Below are 13,410 nucleotides of genomic sequence, written 5' to 3' on the forward strand. Positions count from 1 at the left end.
GTTTCAATTTTAATACACACATAATAATGAGAACTCTTATTCCCTTTCCAATGATGTTTCTATTTTCCACATCTCAGTAAATTATACCAACACTCATCCTGTCACTCATACTCAAGTTCTTTATTCTCTCATTCCCTTACTCCTCGTCTGTGATCATTAGTAAATTCAGATATACTAACCATCAGCACCTACTAATGAGATACAGCCACTAATGAGATCCTCAGTCATGATCTTAGGGCCTCTGTTGTCTCTTTCTAACTGGTCTCCCCAATTTTAGTCTTGCTGTACTCAGCAGGCTCATCTTCATTCAGCAGCCTGATTAGGTACTGTCTCTTGTCCCACTCACCCCAGCCTGCTGCCTCCTCACCAGGGCTCCTCGGTATCTCCAACCTTGCTCTTGCTACTCTGCCAATGACTTCCTGAGTGTTGGCAGTGGGGAAACTTGCTGAGATATGCTGTTGTGTTACCTTTAATAATGGTAAAACAGCAAGAAATCATAATTTACATTTATGAATTCCCCCATTTATTGTCTTTTCCTTTTAGCCTATGGGGTTGCTTTATCATTATTACCTTACCGTATTTACTTTCTTCTATGATGAAATTTCCACTTCTAAATGGATGTCTTAATACCCAGAATAGTGAAGTTATTTATGAGTCAGCACATAGCAACATAGACTGGGGATAACCTTGGTTCATCTTGTACAATGCAGCATCTATGTGCCAGAAAGTATACTAGTCTTTGAGGTTATAGAGGTCTGGTTTGTATGTCTTTCTATTCCCTCCCAACTCCTATCTCTCTTTCCCTTGCTCCTGGAATAAACATTTTGCTTACACAGGCAGACAAAGGTGAAATGTATCAGAAATTCATCTAACTTCTACCCTAACTCAAGATGCGCTATTACTGCCATTTGTAGCTTTGGTTGGACTGGGCCTTGCCTATCTCAGGGTACTCTCCTTCTCCAATATCCAACCTATCTGCAGTCCTGTAGCTTCTTCCTTTCTTTACCAGAAAGCAGATGTTTTAAGACAAGAAGATTTTAAAGTCATAATAAGTTCTCTCTCTTTATCTAAAATGATTTCTCTGAAGGCTGCCTTCCCCATCCCTCAGCTTTGAGCAAATGAAAAAAAAAAAAAAAAGTAGGATGGTTAATGTATTCCCCAATATCCCAACAGTGATTACAAAGTACAGATTCTTGGTTCCTACTTAAAACTTCCAAATTTGAATCTCTGGAGATGAAAAGTAGGAATATACATTTTTAGCAAGTTTTCCCAATGATTCATAACATATGAGAACTGTTGATTACAACTTCTGTATTTTCTAGTCATTTTCCACCAAAAAAAGAAAAAGAAGGAAATAAAGAAAAGGCTCTGAAACTACTGTAGGATGTATTAATGGTAGTGGTGTGTATACTGGTTTGTGATTGTCTTTGGGAAGCTAGCTGCACAGACATACAAAGGTTTATGATGCAGGACTGTAGGAGAAAAAAGGAAATTATGCATCTTTGAAGGATTTTTCCTATGCATGATGGTACTTATAGATACTGGAATAATAAAAACATGAAAAAGAGGCTATTTTCCATGCAGCACAAAAACGGTTTTAGAAATTATGAAGAATGTGTTGCACCAGCAGTTTGAAGCACATATATTTAATCTTACTTTAGTCTTTAAGTTCGTGCTTTATGTTATTGGTTTTCATTCAAGACCTGAAAATAACATCAGGAAATGGTGATTATTAAACTTTGTGTTACAAACTCTTTCATGTCAGTAATTATGTTTGTTAGTTCTCACATGGAGCATAGTACACAAAACAGGCAAGAACTTGGAAGATTAGCTACCCTTTTTCTTATTTGACTTAATTTAACATTGATTTGAATCTATTGCAAATAGATTGTATATACTTTATATGCAAATAAATTGTATATACTTTCTGAACTTTCATATAATAGATTCGGAGTTAATGTATGTAGAAAACATTTAAAGGACAATTCAATCTTTTTTTAATAGTGATATGTACTTTGTTAGCTTTAAATTAGAATCTATATAAAGGTCTCATACCTTCTTTAAGCAAATACTAATGGTTAATATTTAAATATTTTATCATTAATATAACCAATATTATTTATGTAGATATTTTCTGTCCATATATAAATAATAATATAAAACATTGGTTATATGAATAATTATAATAAAAATATTATATAAATACAATGAAATGCAAAATAGAAAAAACCTGGTGTAGCAATTGTAAGATTACTTTTTGTAAATATTGTAATTTGTGCAAATATATGAAACATCTTAGGATGGAAATACGTAGTTGTGAAATTTCTATTATAGAGATCTTCTAGAAAGCATAAGAACTGCTGTGGCTGGAGGGTGTCTCATACTTCTTTATCACAATCTCAGGAGAAACATGCAACCATCCAAGTGGACGGCAATCCTAGGCCTACACGTGACCTCGAATCTGACTTCTCCTCAAACAACAACTGTGCTGATAGATCAAATTGTCATAAACCCACATTACAATAAACAAACAAAGGACAATGACATTGCAATGATGCATCTTGAAGTAAAAGTGAATTACACAGGTAAATTACTTTTAGTTGTCAGATTAATTCAAAATGAGACTTGAAATATCAGTATGAATGCATTAATCTATGATGTTGACTAATATATGTCATAAATCATAACTCTTTTATTTTTTGTTTTTAATTATTATGGATACAAATAGCTTACATATTTATGGGGGACGTGATATTTTGATATTAGCATACAATGTGTAGTGATCAAATCAGGATAATTAGGGTTTCCATCACATCAAACATTTTATCATTTCTTCGTGGTGGAACATTCTAATTCTACTCTTTCAGTTATTCTGATACAATAGTAAGTTATTGTTAACCACAGTCACTCTGATGTGCTACCAAGTTCTAGATCTTATTCATTCTAACTAATTGTATTTTTATACCCATTAACCATCCCTCTTTGTAACTTAAATGGAACGGGAGGATGGAGAAAACTATGTTAAATTTCTCTCATTGAGGTGTTTACATTCAACTTTCTAAAAAGTTATTTTAGTTTTTCTAAAATAAAACTCTCAGATCCCTCTGCAAGAATTAACTCAAAGGAGCAAAAGACAGAAGTAATAGATCATGTTGTTACACATGCCTTCTCTATTTCTCATGTGAAAGAAAAGCAGAGCATCTGCCAAAAGGGCCAAAGTAAGACATAAACTGAGATAAAAGCTTATCTTCTAAGGGCAGAGTAAAAATCCGGTTATTCGTAAATAAAGTTGTTCAAGGAGGTTCAATAATGTTATTACAGTCGCAAATGAAAATCTTTCTTCAAATACTAGGAAAATATATAAAACAATCACCTGACAAAGTAAACTTTATTTGAAAGGGGTCTACTCAATTCCAATCTTTACTCCAAAGTCTGGTTCAATGCCCAGTTATGAGAAAGTATTTCCATCCCTGCGCTCACATGGGCTTTGATCCATCCATGTATCACAGCATGTACAAAAGGCAGACTGTGACTGTGGTTCATGTATAGCCCTGTCCTCGAGGGCTATACACGAACAGCATCTTATTCGCATTTGTGTTTGACCTGACTTATTTGCAACCGGTGCTGAATGATGTCAGGTGGCCTATAAATTGATCCAGAAAGGCTTTAAAAGTCAGTGGAAACAGCCTAAATGCCCACCAACCCAGGAATGGATTAACAAGCTGTGGTATATGTATACCATGGAATACTATTCAGCCATTAAAAAAAATGGAGACTTTACATCCTTCGTATTAACCTGGATGGAAGTGGAAGACATTATTCTTAGTAAAGCATCACAAGAATGGAGAAGCATGAATCCTATGTACTCAATCTTGATATGAGGACCATTAATGACAATTAAGGTTATGGGGGGGAAGCAGAAAGAGGGATGGAGGGAGGGGAGTGGGGTCACACATAAAGTGTGTGTCACACTTTATGGGGGCAAGACATGATTGCAAGAGGGACTTTACCTGACAATTGCAATCAGTGTAACTGGCTTATTGTACCCTCAATGAATCCCCAACAATAAAAAAAAAAAAAGATTACAGAATACTACTCAGCAATAAAAGGAAACAAACCACTGATACATGCAATGACTTGGATAAAATCTCAAAGACATTACACACAGTGAAAGAAGCCATTCTCAAAGAGTTATATGCCATGTGCTTCCGTCTGTATAACATTCTCAAAAAAGGCAAAAGTATAGTCCTGGCGAAGAATGATTGCCCAATGTTATAATGACGGAGGGTGTGACTACAAAAAGATAGCACAAGGAAGTTTTGTACGGTTATGTTATTGTTTGTATTCTGATTGTAGAGATTGCTACAAGAATCTATATGTTAAAATTCATAGAACTGTGTATTAAAATTAAAAGGTAAAAAAAAAAAAAAAGTCAGTGGCCAATGTTAATGCTTTCATTAGAGCCCTATAAAACAATTGCCTAAAAGGTTTTTTTAACATGGAGGTACTTGGGGAAAATCAAAAAGGCCTCAGAACTTTTGCTCAAGTTTCTCTTAATTAATCCTAAAAATCAGTCTTACCAAGATTTTTTAAAAACTGATACCAGTTTCAGGTTTTTTTAAAATGTCAGGTTAATATGAGGGTACATTGATTAGGTTACATAGATAACCTAACAAAAGTAAGGTTACAGTCCGAGTTATAGTTGTGTCCTTCTTCCACATTGTGGAATTTTACTTAACTCCTTCTCCCAAGCCTTCTACTTGAACTTCACTGAAGTTTTCTCTCATTCAAGCATGTAGTTGTTAATCTTCAAGTTTCAATTTACTGTTGAGTAAATGTAATGCTTGTTTTTCCATTCTTATGCTACTTTGCATAGGAGAAAATTCTACAAATCCACCCAGGTTGTTAAACAAGATACAAAATATGAAGCATATTGCAAGGGTACAAGTCAAATCTATCACGTATTGAACACAAATGTCTTAACACTGTGTTAAGTCAATGAGGTGAAAGCTGTTAATTAGTAGGATGTAAGCACTCCAATTTGTACAAATAATCAACACATTGAATCCCACAAAGGCACAAATGTATTCATGATCTATGTATATATGACTTAATAAAATAAAATATATACAAAATCTCCATCTTTTTTTAAGAGTACCATGATTCTTTAAAACTAAAATCCAAGTGATTAACTCTAGAATAAGACATTATTTGCATATTAAAAATCAATTAGGAGACTTTATAGAGGACTCTAAAAGGCCACCAGCAATACCAATCTATCACCAAAGAAATGTTTCTCTGAAATGCCTCTTTTCCCTAATACTGATGTCTAAAAATGTTCAAATTGGATTAAACAAAAATATAAGATTTTTAGATTAAATGTTGAAAATGATTGATATTTAAAACTAGCTATAGGGTGGCTCAGTGAGTAGAGCACCAGCCCCATATTCCAAGGGTGATGGGTTCGAATCCAACTCCAGCCAAACTACAACAAAAAAATAGCCAGTCATTGTGGCAGGTACCTGTGCTCCCAGCGACTCAGGAGGCTGAAGCAAGAGAATCACCTAAGCCCAAGAGCTGAAGGTTGCTGTGAGCTGTGACGCCACAGCACTCTACCTAGGGCAACAAAGTGAAACTCTGTCTCTTAAATAAATTAATTAATTAATTAAAACTAGCTATAAATACACATATATCTTATCTAATTTTATTTTTGTTTGTTTTCTTTCTTTTTCTTTTTTTTTTTTTTTTTTTTGCTTTTCCAGATTATATACAACCTATTTGTTTACCAGAAGAGAATCAAGTTTTTCCTCCAGGAAGAAAATGTTTCATTGCTGGCTGGGGGAGACTTGCACATCAAGGTAGGTTATCAAGCACAAAAGAAATAAAAGGCCTGAGGGTAAAAAGTATGCTATTGTACTGTTTTGTGAATATTTTCAACAATTTTGCAACTCTTATACCGTAATATTTTTTGCAATATCTACTAAAAGCATAGTCTTATATTTATATGTTGTATATTTATATAGTTTTAAAATATTTCCCCATCTTATGTAGAGCATATTAGAAAACTATAATCTTTTTTTATTCTGTGTAAACTTATAACTGTGTACATCAATGCATTTATAGGGTACAATGCACTGATTTTATATACACTGTGGATTAACATAACCATCTAACTGATTAACATAACCATCTCCTCGCAAATGTATTTGTTGTGGTAACACATTTATACTCTATTCTTAATTATGCACCTTAGGTGAGGTCCCCACAAATATCCTCCCTCCTCCCAGCCTCCCCCTCCCCACCCTCTTCCTTGTCTTATCTCCTTCTTTCTGGACTATAGTTATGTTTTACCATTTCTATGAATGTATAGGTGATTATATACTGATTTCATAGTAGTATTGAGTACATTGGACACTTTTTTTCCCATTCTTGAGATACTTTACTAAAAAGAACATGTTCCAGCTCCATCCAGATAAACATTAAAGATGTGAAGTCTCTATCTTTTTATGGCTGCATAGTATTCCATGGTATATATACAACAATTTGTTAATCCATTCGTGGGTTGATGGGAATTGGGCCGCTTCCATGACTTGGAAATTATGAATTGGGCTGCAATAAACATTCTGGTGCAAATGTCTTTGTTGTAAAATGATTTTTAATCATCTGGGTATATACCTAGTAGAGGAATTTCAGGATCAAATGGTAGGTCCACTTTTAGATCCTCGAATATTCTCCAAACTTCTTTCCAAAAAGGTTGTATTAGCTTGCATTCCCACCATCAGTGTGGAAGTGTTCCCTTCCCCCTGTACCCACGCCAATATCTGTAGTTTTAGGATTTCGTGATGTGGGCTAATCTTACTGGAGTTAAATCATATCTCAAAGTGGTTTTGATTTGCATTTCTCTGGTGATTAAAGATGATGAGCATTTTTCCTGTGTTTATAGGCCTTATGCCCGTCTTCTTCAGAGCAGTGTCTGTTCAAGTCTCTTGTTCACATAGAAATGGGGTTATTTGTTCTTTTCTTATTGATTAGTTTGAGTTCTATGTGGATTCTAGTTATCAGACCTTTGTCAAAAGCATAACCTGCAAATATCTTTTCACATTCTGGAGGCTTTCTGTTTGCTTTACTTACTGTGCTCTAGGCTGTGAAGAAGCTTTTTACCTTGATCTGATCTCAGTAATATATTTTTGGTATTGCTTCAATTGCCAGAGGGTCCTCCTCATAAAAAATTCTCCCACGCCAATTTCTTCAAGCATTTTCCTTGCACTCTCTTCTAATATTTTTATAGTTTCATGTCTTAAGATTAAATCTTCTATTCATTGAGAATCAATTTTTGTTAATGGTGAGAGCTTGGGGTCCAGTTTCATTCTTCTACTGGTTGCCAGCCAGTTCACACACCATCATTTGTTAAATGGGGAATCTTTCTCCAGTGAATGTTTTTGATAGGCTTATTGAAAATCAAATGACAATAAGTAACTGGGTTCATCTCTTGGGTCTCTATTCTGTTCCATAAATCTACCCCCATTTTTGTGCCAGTATAAGGCTGTTTTGATCACTACAGATTAACAGGATTGCCTGAAGTCTGGAATGATACCTCCTGATTTGTCTTTATTTCTGAGTAATGTATTGGTTATTTGAGGTTTTTTCTAATTCCATATAAAACAAAGCACTATTTTTTTCAAGGTCCTTAAAGTACGACAATGGTGCTTTAATAGGGATTGCATTTTGATAATATCCAGCACCCTTTCATGATCAGAACACTCAAGAAAATAGGCTTAGCAGGGTCATTTCTAAAACTGATAGAGGCCACATAAAGCAAACCCACAGTTAATATCATACTGAATGGAGTAAAATTGAAAATATTTCCCCTCAGACCTGGAACTAGGCAAGGTTGCCCATTGTCTCCACTGCTATTTAACATAGTAATGGAAGCCTTAACCATAGCAATCAGGCAAGAGAAGGTGATCAAGAGTATCCAGATAGGGTCAAAGGAGATCAAACTCTCACTATTCATACATGATGTGATACTATACATGGAAAATCCCAAGGACTCAACTCCACAAAACTCTTAGAAGTGATCAAGGAATACATCAGCATCTCAGGATACAAAATCAATACTTAGAAATTCAGTGGCTTTTATATATACCCACAATAGTCAAGCTGAAAATACAGTCAAGGACTCTGTTCCTTTTACAACAGTGCCAAAGAAGATGAAATATCTTGCAATTCATTTAACAAAAGACGTGACAGACACTATAAAGAGAATTGTGAAACTTTGAGAAAAGAAATAGCTGAAGATGTTAACAAATGGAAAAACATACCATGCTCACGGTTGGGAAGAATCAACATTATTAAAATGTATAATCTCTTTTTTTTGCCGGGCGCGGTGGCTCACGCCTGTAATCCCAGCACTGTGGGAGGCTGAGGAGGGAGAATCGCTTGAGCTCAGGAGTTCGAGACTCGCCTGAGCGACAGTGAGACCCCGACTCGTGAGAAAAATGGAAAAACCCAGCCGGGCGCCGCGGCGAGCGCCTGTAATCCCAGCGGCTTCCGGAGGCAGCGGGGTGTCCGCAGCCAGAGTCTGAGGTTGTGGTGAGCTACCACGCCCACTGCACTCTGCTCAGGGGCATAGGGTGGGACTCTGTCTCAACAACAATAACAAAAAAAAAAAAGTAAAGAAATAAAAAATAAGCAACGAAATAAAATAAAAAAGCCAAAAAAAATAAAAATAAAATAAAAATAAAATGTATAATCTTTTTAAAGGGGAATTTACTTGTCCCCCAAACTCAGAATCTAATTTAGGTTTTATAAACATTGTGATAAAAAGAAAATCTACATCTGTTAAGACAAATATAACCACAAATTACTGCACTTTATTTTTGTAAAGGACATAAAGTTTCATCAAAAGCCAAATAATTATCTATCACATTTCCCAAATCTATAAAACTACCTTTATTTATAATATAAAGGCCTCATAAATCACATTTCTTAAAAGAAGGGAATTCTTTCTAGCTTCAAAATCCTATTTCTGCCCACTGACAGAAGACTTAAAAATGACATGCACTTTACACTGTAGAATATAAATTGATATACCATTCTCTTCCTCACATCACTTGATAGTATGTTTTCCAAACACAGAATTATGCAAATTAAAAATAATCAACAAATTTTCATAAAGAAACAAAGTATTTCAGTACTTCATATCCTCTGAATGTAACTACAAGGTTCATTGGCTATGGAACTCCTGACTGGAGTACCCCACCTCACACAGAGTTTGCTTTAGTGATAAAGCGAAAATGAAGGGCCCTACAGTCCATTAGGAGGACCTGACCTCTGTAGTCTCAACAAATTATAGCTATGATGTTTAAAAGTCCTAATGGTATTTGAGATGAAAAATGCACAAAATCTTGTGGACAGGTACAGTCTCAGATTCAAAGTACTCACAGCTAAAATATCCTTTTCCAGAAAGCTATAAGTCAAATGCTTGCCTGATGAGTCTGACAAAGGTTTGTCACAGCAATTACATTATACTGCTGAAAATGCCTCGTATCTACTGTCCATTAAGTGTATTGAAGTCAAAGACTGTATATTCTTATATTTCTTCCACTTGAAAAATGTCATGATTTATTAAATTTGAGACTTAAACAGTAAAAATGATTCCTACATAGATATTTTCTCTTTCAGACTTCAATCTAAAAGACATTTTACGACCATGATGTAAACTCTTCAAAAGCAAATTACCCAATAACAAAATTTAAGACTCTTTATTCCATAGGAAATGTATCTTCTGTTTTTCAGGGGTTTTTTTAAGCTGAATAAATGTAGCTCACATTTACTTATTGTTACTAAAGATATATATTTAATAGACTTTAAAAAGTCTCTAAGAGGGCTATGGAGCCAGGAAAAAAAAAATCTCTGAAACCAATTTCATTTAGGAATAGATAACCAGGTCACATTTAAATATTCCTTGGGTTATGGAAATTTTGATAGTTTTATGAACTTTGTCTTATGATTACCATATACTTATTTTCATAATATCCAAGTTTCCTATCTTTTGAGTATGTTACACTAATTAGTTAGGAAATCAAAGACAATATTGTTCACTAGGAAGATGTGAGGTGATGGTACTTGGGAAAATTAAGCCAATCAGTAAACTTAAAATTACTGAAGTGTGTGTGTGTGTGTGTGTGTTTGTGTGTGTGTGTGTGTGTTATGTATTCTGGATTATGATCATGGTAAGTTATGTTGACAAATAAATATTAAATATAAGGACACTACTCAAATTCTCCTTTACCAAAGAGTTTCATTGTCTACCGAATAAATTTTTAATTCATTGCCAAGCAGAAAAAAAATGGCTTTGTTCTTTATTGTAAAACCTAAAGTCTACCAGCCCACACTTGATCTTTGTAGGAAGGATAAGAGTGAGATGCTAAATTTTCTCTTCCATTTCTGTCCCTCCAACTAATTTCTTTAAGTCCACTGTCGAATTTGGAAAGTTTTCCAGTAATACACACTTTGTGCTCACTGATATGCTGGTGCCTCGAAATTGACCTGGTGGGAGTGTTTACACCAAATGAGAAAAAGACAGCTCGGGGCTTTCACTTTTTCCGGAGAGCCAATGCTATACATTCACCAACAAAACACTGAGTCTTACATATGTTTCCTTGCACCTAAATCTCTCTCAGCACACGTTACACACATACACACACACACACATTGTTTTTTCAGTGTTTTTAGAGAATGGATTAAACTTACCTGGAAATGAGGTTGCATGCAGTTTTGCAACAGTACTGGCTGTCAAAAGTATTAAATCGCTGTCAACTTTCTACCTCTCTTGAGGAACCAAATAGAAATGCTAATTATTAGAAAGTGCTTATCGCGTACCTTTTCTTGGGCACTAGACACCTGCTTTCATATGCCTCTTGGGATTAGTATTTCAGTGAACAGAGACTCATACTTTCAGTGGATGAATCATTTTGCAAAAGGAGGGATGCACAGTCTACTTTTAAAAAATGCCTCTTTTCTTTTCACCTGCATGTGGATGACAAGCTGATTGTCCCTAGATGAGGGCACAGTTCATCTGATCTTTGTCCTCTGCTCAGCGTGCACCTGCTCACCCACACAGCACCACAAAGAAGCTGAATGGCCCTATATGGGAGGGAGCACCTCTTCAGGTGCCAAATGAAAAACACTTCTAGATTTCTGAGCTGTTGCTGATTTCCATGAATGAAACTCTTTGTATGGGCAGGATTTTTTTTTTTCATGAGTAATGCTGTAACTGTTTAAACTTACTGAAGATGCTGGAAACCATCTAGTCTAATCCACTATTGCTTCCAGCCTTTAGTAAAGAAAGAAGACCTTTACTATTATCCATTTGGTAAAAAATCTACAGATGGGCTTTCGCGTGAGTTTTAAAGTGCAAAATTTTAATATTTAGTTCCATTATACATACACGCAGTGCTTGATAATGAGACTGAAATGTTGGAGTAGATAAGACGGACCGTGTCTCATTGAAGGATGCATGCCGATTATTTCTGGCTGACTGACTGCAGTGTCCCTTTTGAGCAGGTCCTACTCCAGACATATTGCAAGAAGCTGATGTTCCTCTTCTATCAAATGAGAAATGCAAACAACAGATGCCAGAATATAACATTACTGAAAATATGATATGTGCAGGTTATGAAGAAGGAGAAATAGATACCTGCCAGGTAATTATGCAAAAATATGATATGTGCAGGTTATGAAGAAGGAGAAATAGATACCTGTCAGGTAATTATGCAAAACTGCTCCCTCTAAACTTCCAGAAAACTTTCCTATATAATGGTTTCATTGATTAACAGGAATTTAGAGGTAAAGAAATCATCAAGGTTTCCAATTTCACCTCTTCTTTTACGAAACTGTCTTTTTTTTTTTTTCCTATTTGCATAGTACTCCTGTGTGGACCTGAAATTACAAACAAAACTAATACTCAACACAAGGTTACAAATCAGATGTCTTTAAAGAATAAGTATAATATTTGAATGCATGAGGCAGCCAGCTAAAATACAGAGTCCTGGATCTGGGCTGGGATGGAAAGGGAGTGCCTTACCTAAAGGCATTTATTTTCAAATTTCCAATTATTTTAAACTTTGTGCAAAGTTAAACAAAGAAAACAGACCTGGGGGCCAATTTGGTTTAGGGGTCTCTGAATATCATCCCTGAGTTTAGAGTATAGTACAGGTATCTGAGGACCTGAACTAATTTCTAAATGAAAAACAGAAAAAACTTGGATAATCTGCTTAGAGTCGGGTCACAGCTAACCATGAGGAAGTAAAGAAAGAACTTATTTGGCAGTTTGCCATAACCCTGGCTCTGGAATCCTTATACCAGAATTTTTATGTTATCTATTTCATTTTATTTTGGAGATGTTATAACATGAACTTGCTGCAGTGGTAATGAAACTACACCAATAAATTTGAAACGTCAATGACTTTTGAGTGACCACCAGAGAGAAGAAAAGAAACCTCTCACCCACCTACTACCCTCACTGAAACAAGATCTTACTATCTAGAAATAATGTTATCTATTTATTAGTTCAAAGAAATCCACATTCACTGAAGAAATAAAAAATAAATTCTGCTAGATTTTAAGAATCTTTTTAGGTGCAGCATGGTGGTGGTCATTAAGACCGTGGACTCTGTGTTCAGACGACACTTTTGTGATCTGGTTTTAAGTGATCCTCACTTACCAGTGAGACTTGGGATTTATTGAGAGGTTTAAATGAGATAATATGCCTAAGACACGTGAGCATTCAAAAATAATAGCAGGTTTTATTATGAGGCTTAGAAAATAAATTTTCTAGCACATTTTTTGTATTTGAAAATTCATAAAATATCAATGCATGTAACATTTAATGGATTAGATTAGATTAGTGCTGAGCACATGACTGGCCCAACAAATAATTTTCAAACACAGAAGTAACAGTTAATATGTAGCAGAAAAATAATTTCATGCTAAAGTGCAACAACCTGTTCCATGTGTTAGCACCTAGATGTCATAAGAACAATATATGACAAGACTTTTCAACAGACACTTAAGCAAAGTGTCTATATATGTTAAATCAATGTCTCAAGTCATGTTAAACTCTCAGTTTATTATACTTAATAAACATTTGCAAATTCAAGGCAAATCTGATGGTTTTCTTCTGGTTTAAAATTTATCCCTGGATCTCATACTTCCCTTTTAAAATGAAAAGTATGCTAAAGGTAAGATATATTGCCACTTAGGGGGAGATTTATAGAATTATTGTGTGGGAGGAAAATCAGCTGTACAACTTCAATTACAGTTAATGGGGACTGTGCAGCAGACACCACATACACTAGGCAGAAAATATGACAGCTGATGCTATTGACGTTAGTCTTACATTAAGCC

The 13,410-nt window shown here is 35.1% G+C and overlaps 1 protein-coding gene across 3 annotated transcripts in view; it reads left to right on the plus strand.

Moving 5' to 3' along the window:
• TMPRSS15 (transmembrane serine protease 15) overlaps positions 1 to 13,410 on the plus strand; it is a 131,950-nt gene that overhangs the window by 115,124 nt on the left and 3,416 nt on the right. For all 3 annotated transcript variants that reach the window (XM_053565816.1, XM_053565817.1, XM_053565818.1), the window contains 3 exons: positions 2,404 to 2,585; positions 5,763 to 5,858; positions 11,569 to 11,708. In XM_053565816.1, the coding sequence (XP_053421791.1) occupies positions 2,404 to 2,585; positions 5,763 to 5,858; positions 11,569 to 11,708 (418 nt within the window). The remainder of the gene's footprint in view (positions 1 to 2,403; positions 2,586 to 5,762; positions 5,859 to 11,568; positions 11,709 to 13,410) is intronic.

This window comes from Nycticebus coucang, chromosome 16 (genome assembly GCF_027406575.1).
Source record: "Nycticebus coucang isolate mNycCou1 chromosome 16, mNycCou1.pri, whole genome shotgun sequence".
In the NCBI taxonomy this organism is placed as follows: Eukaryota; Metazoa; Chordata; class Mammalia; order Primates; family Lorisidae; genus Nycticebus; species Nycticebus coucang.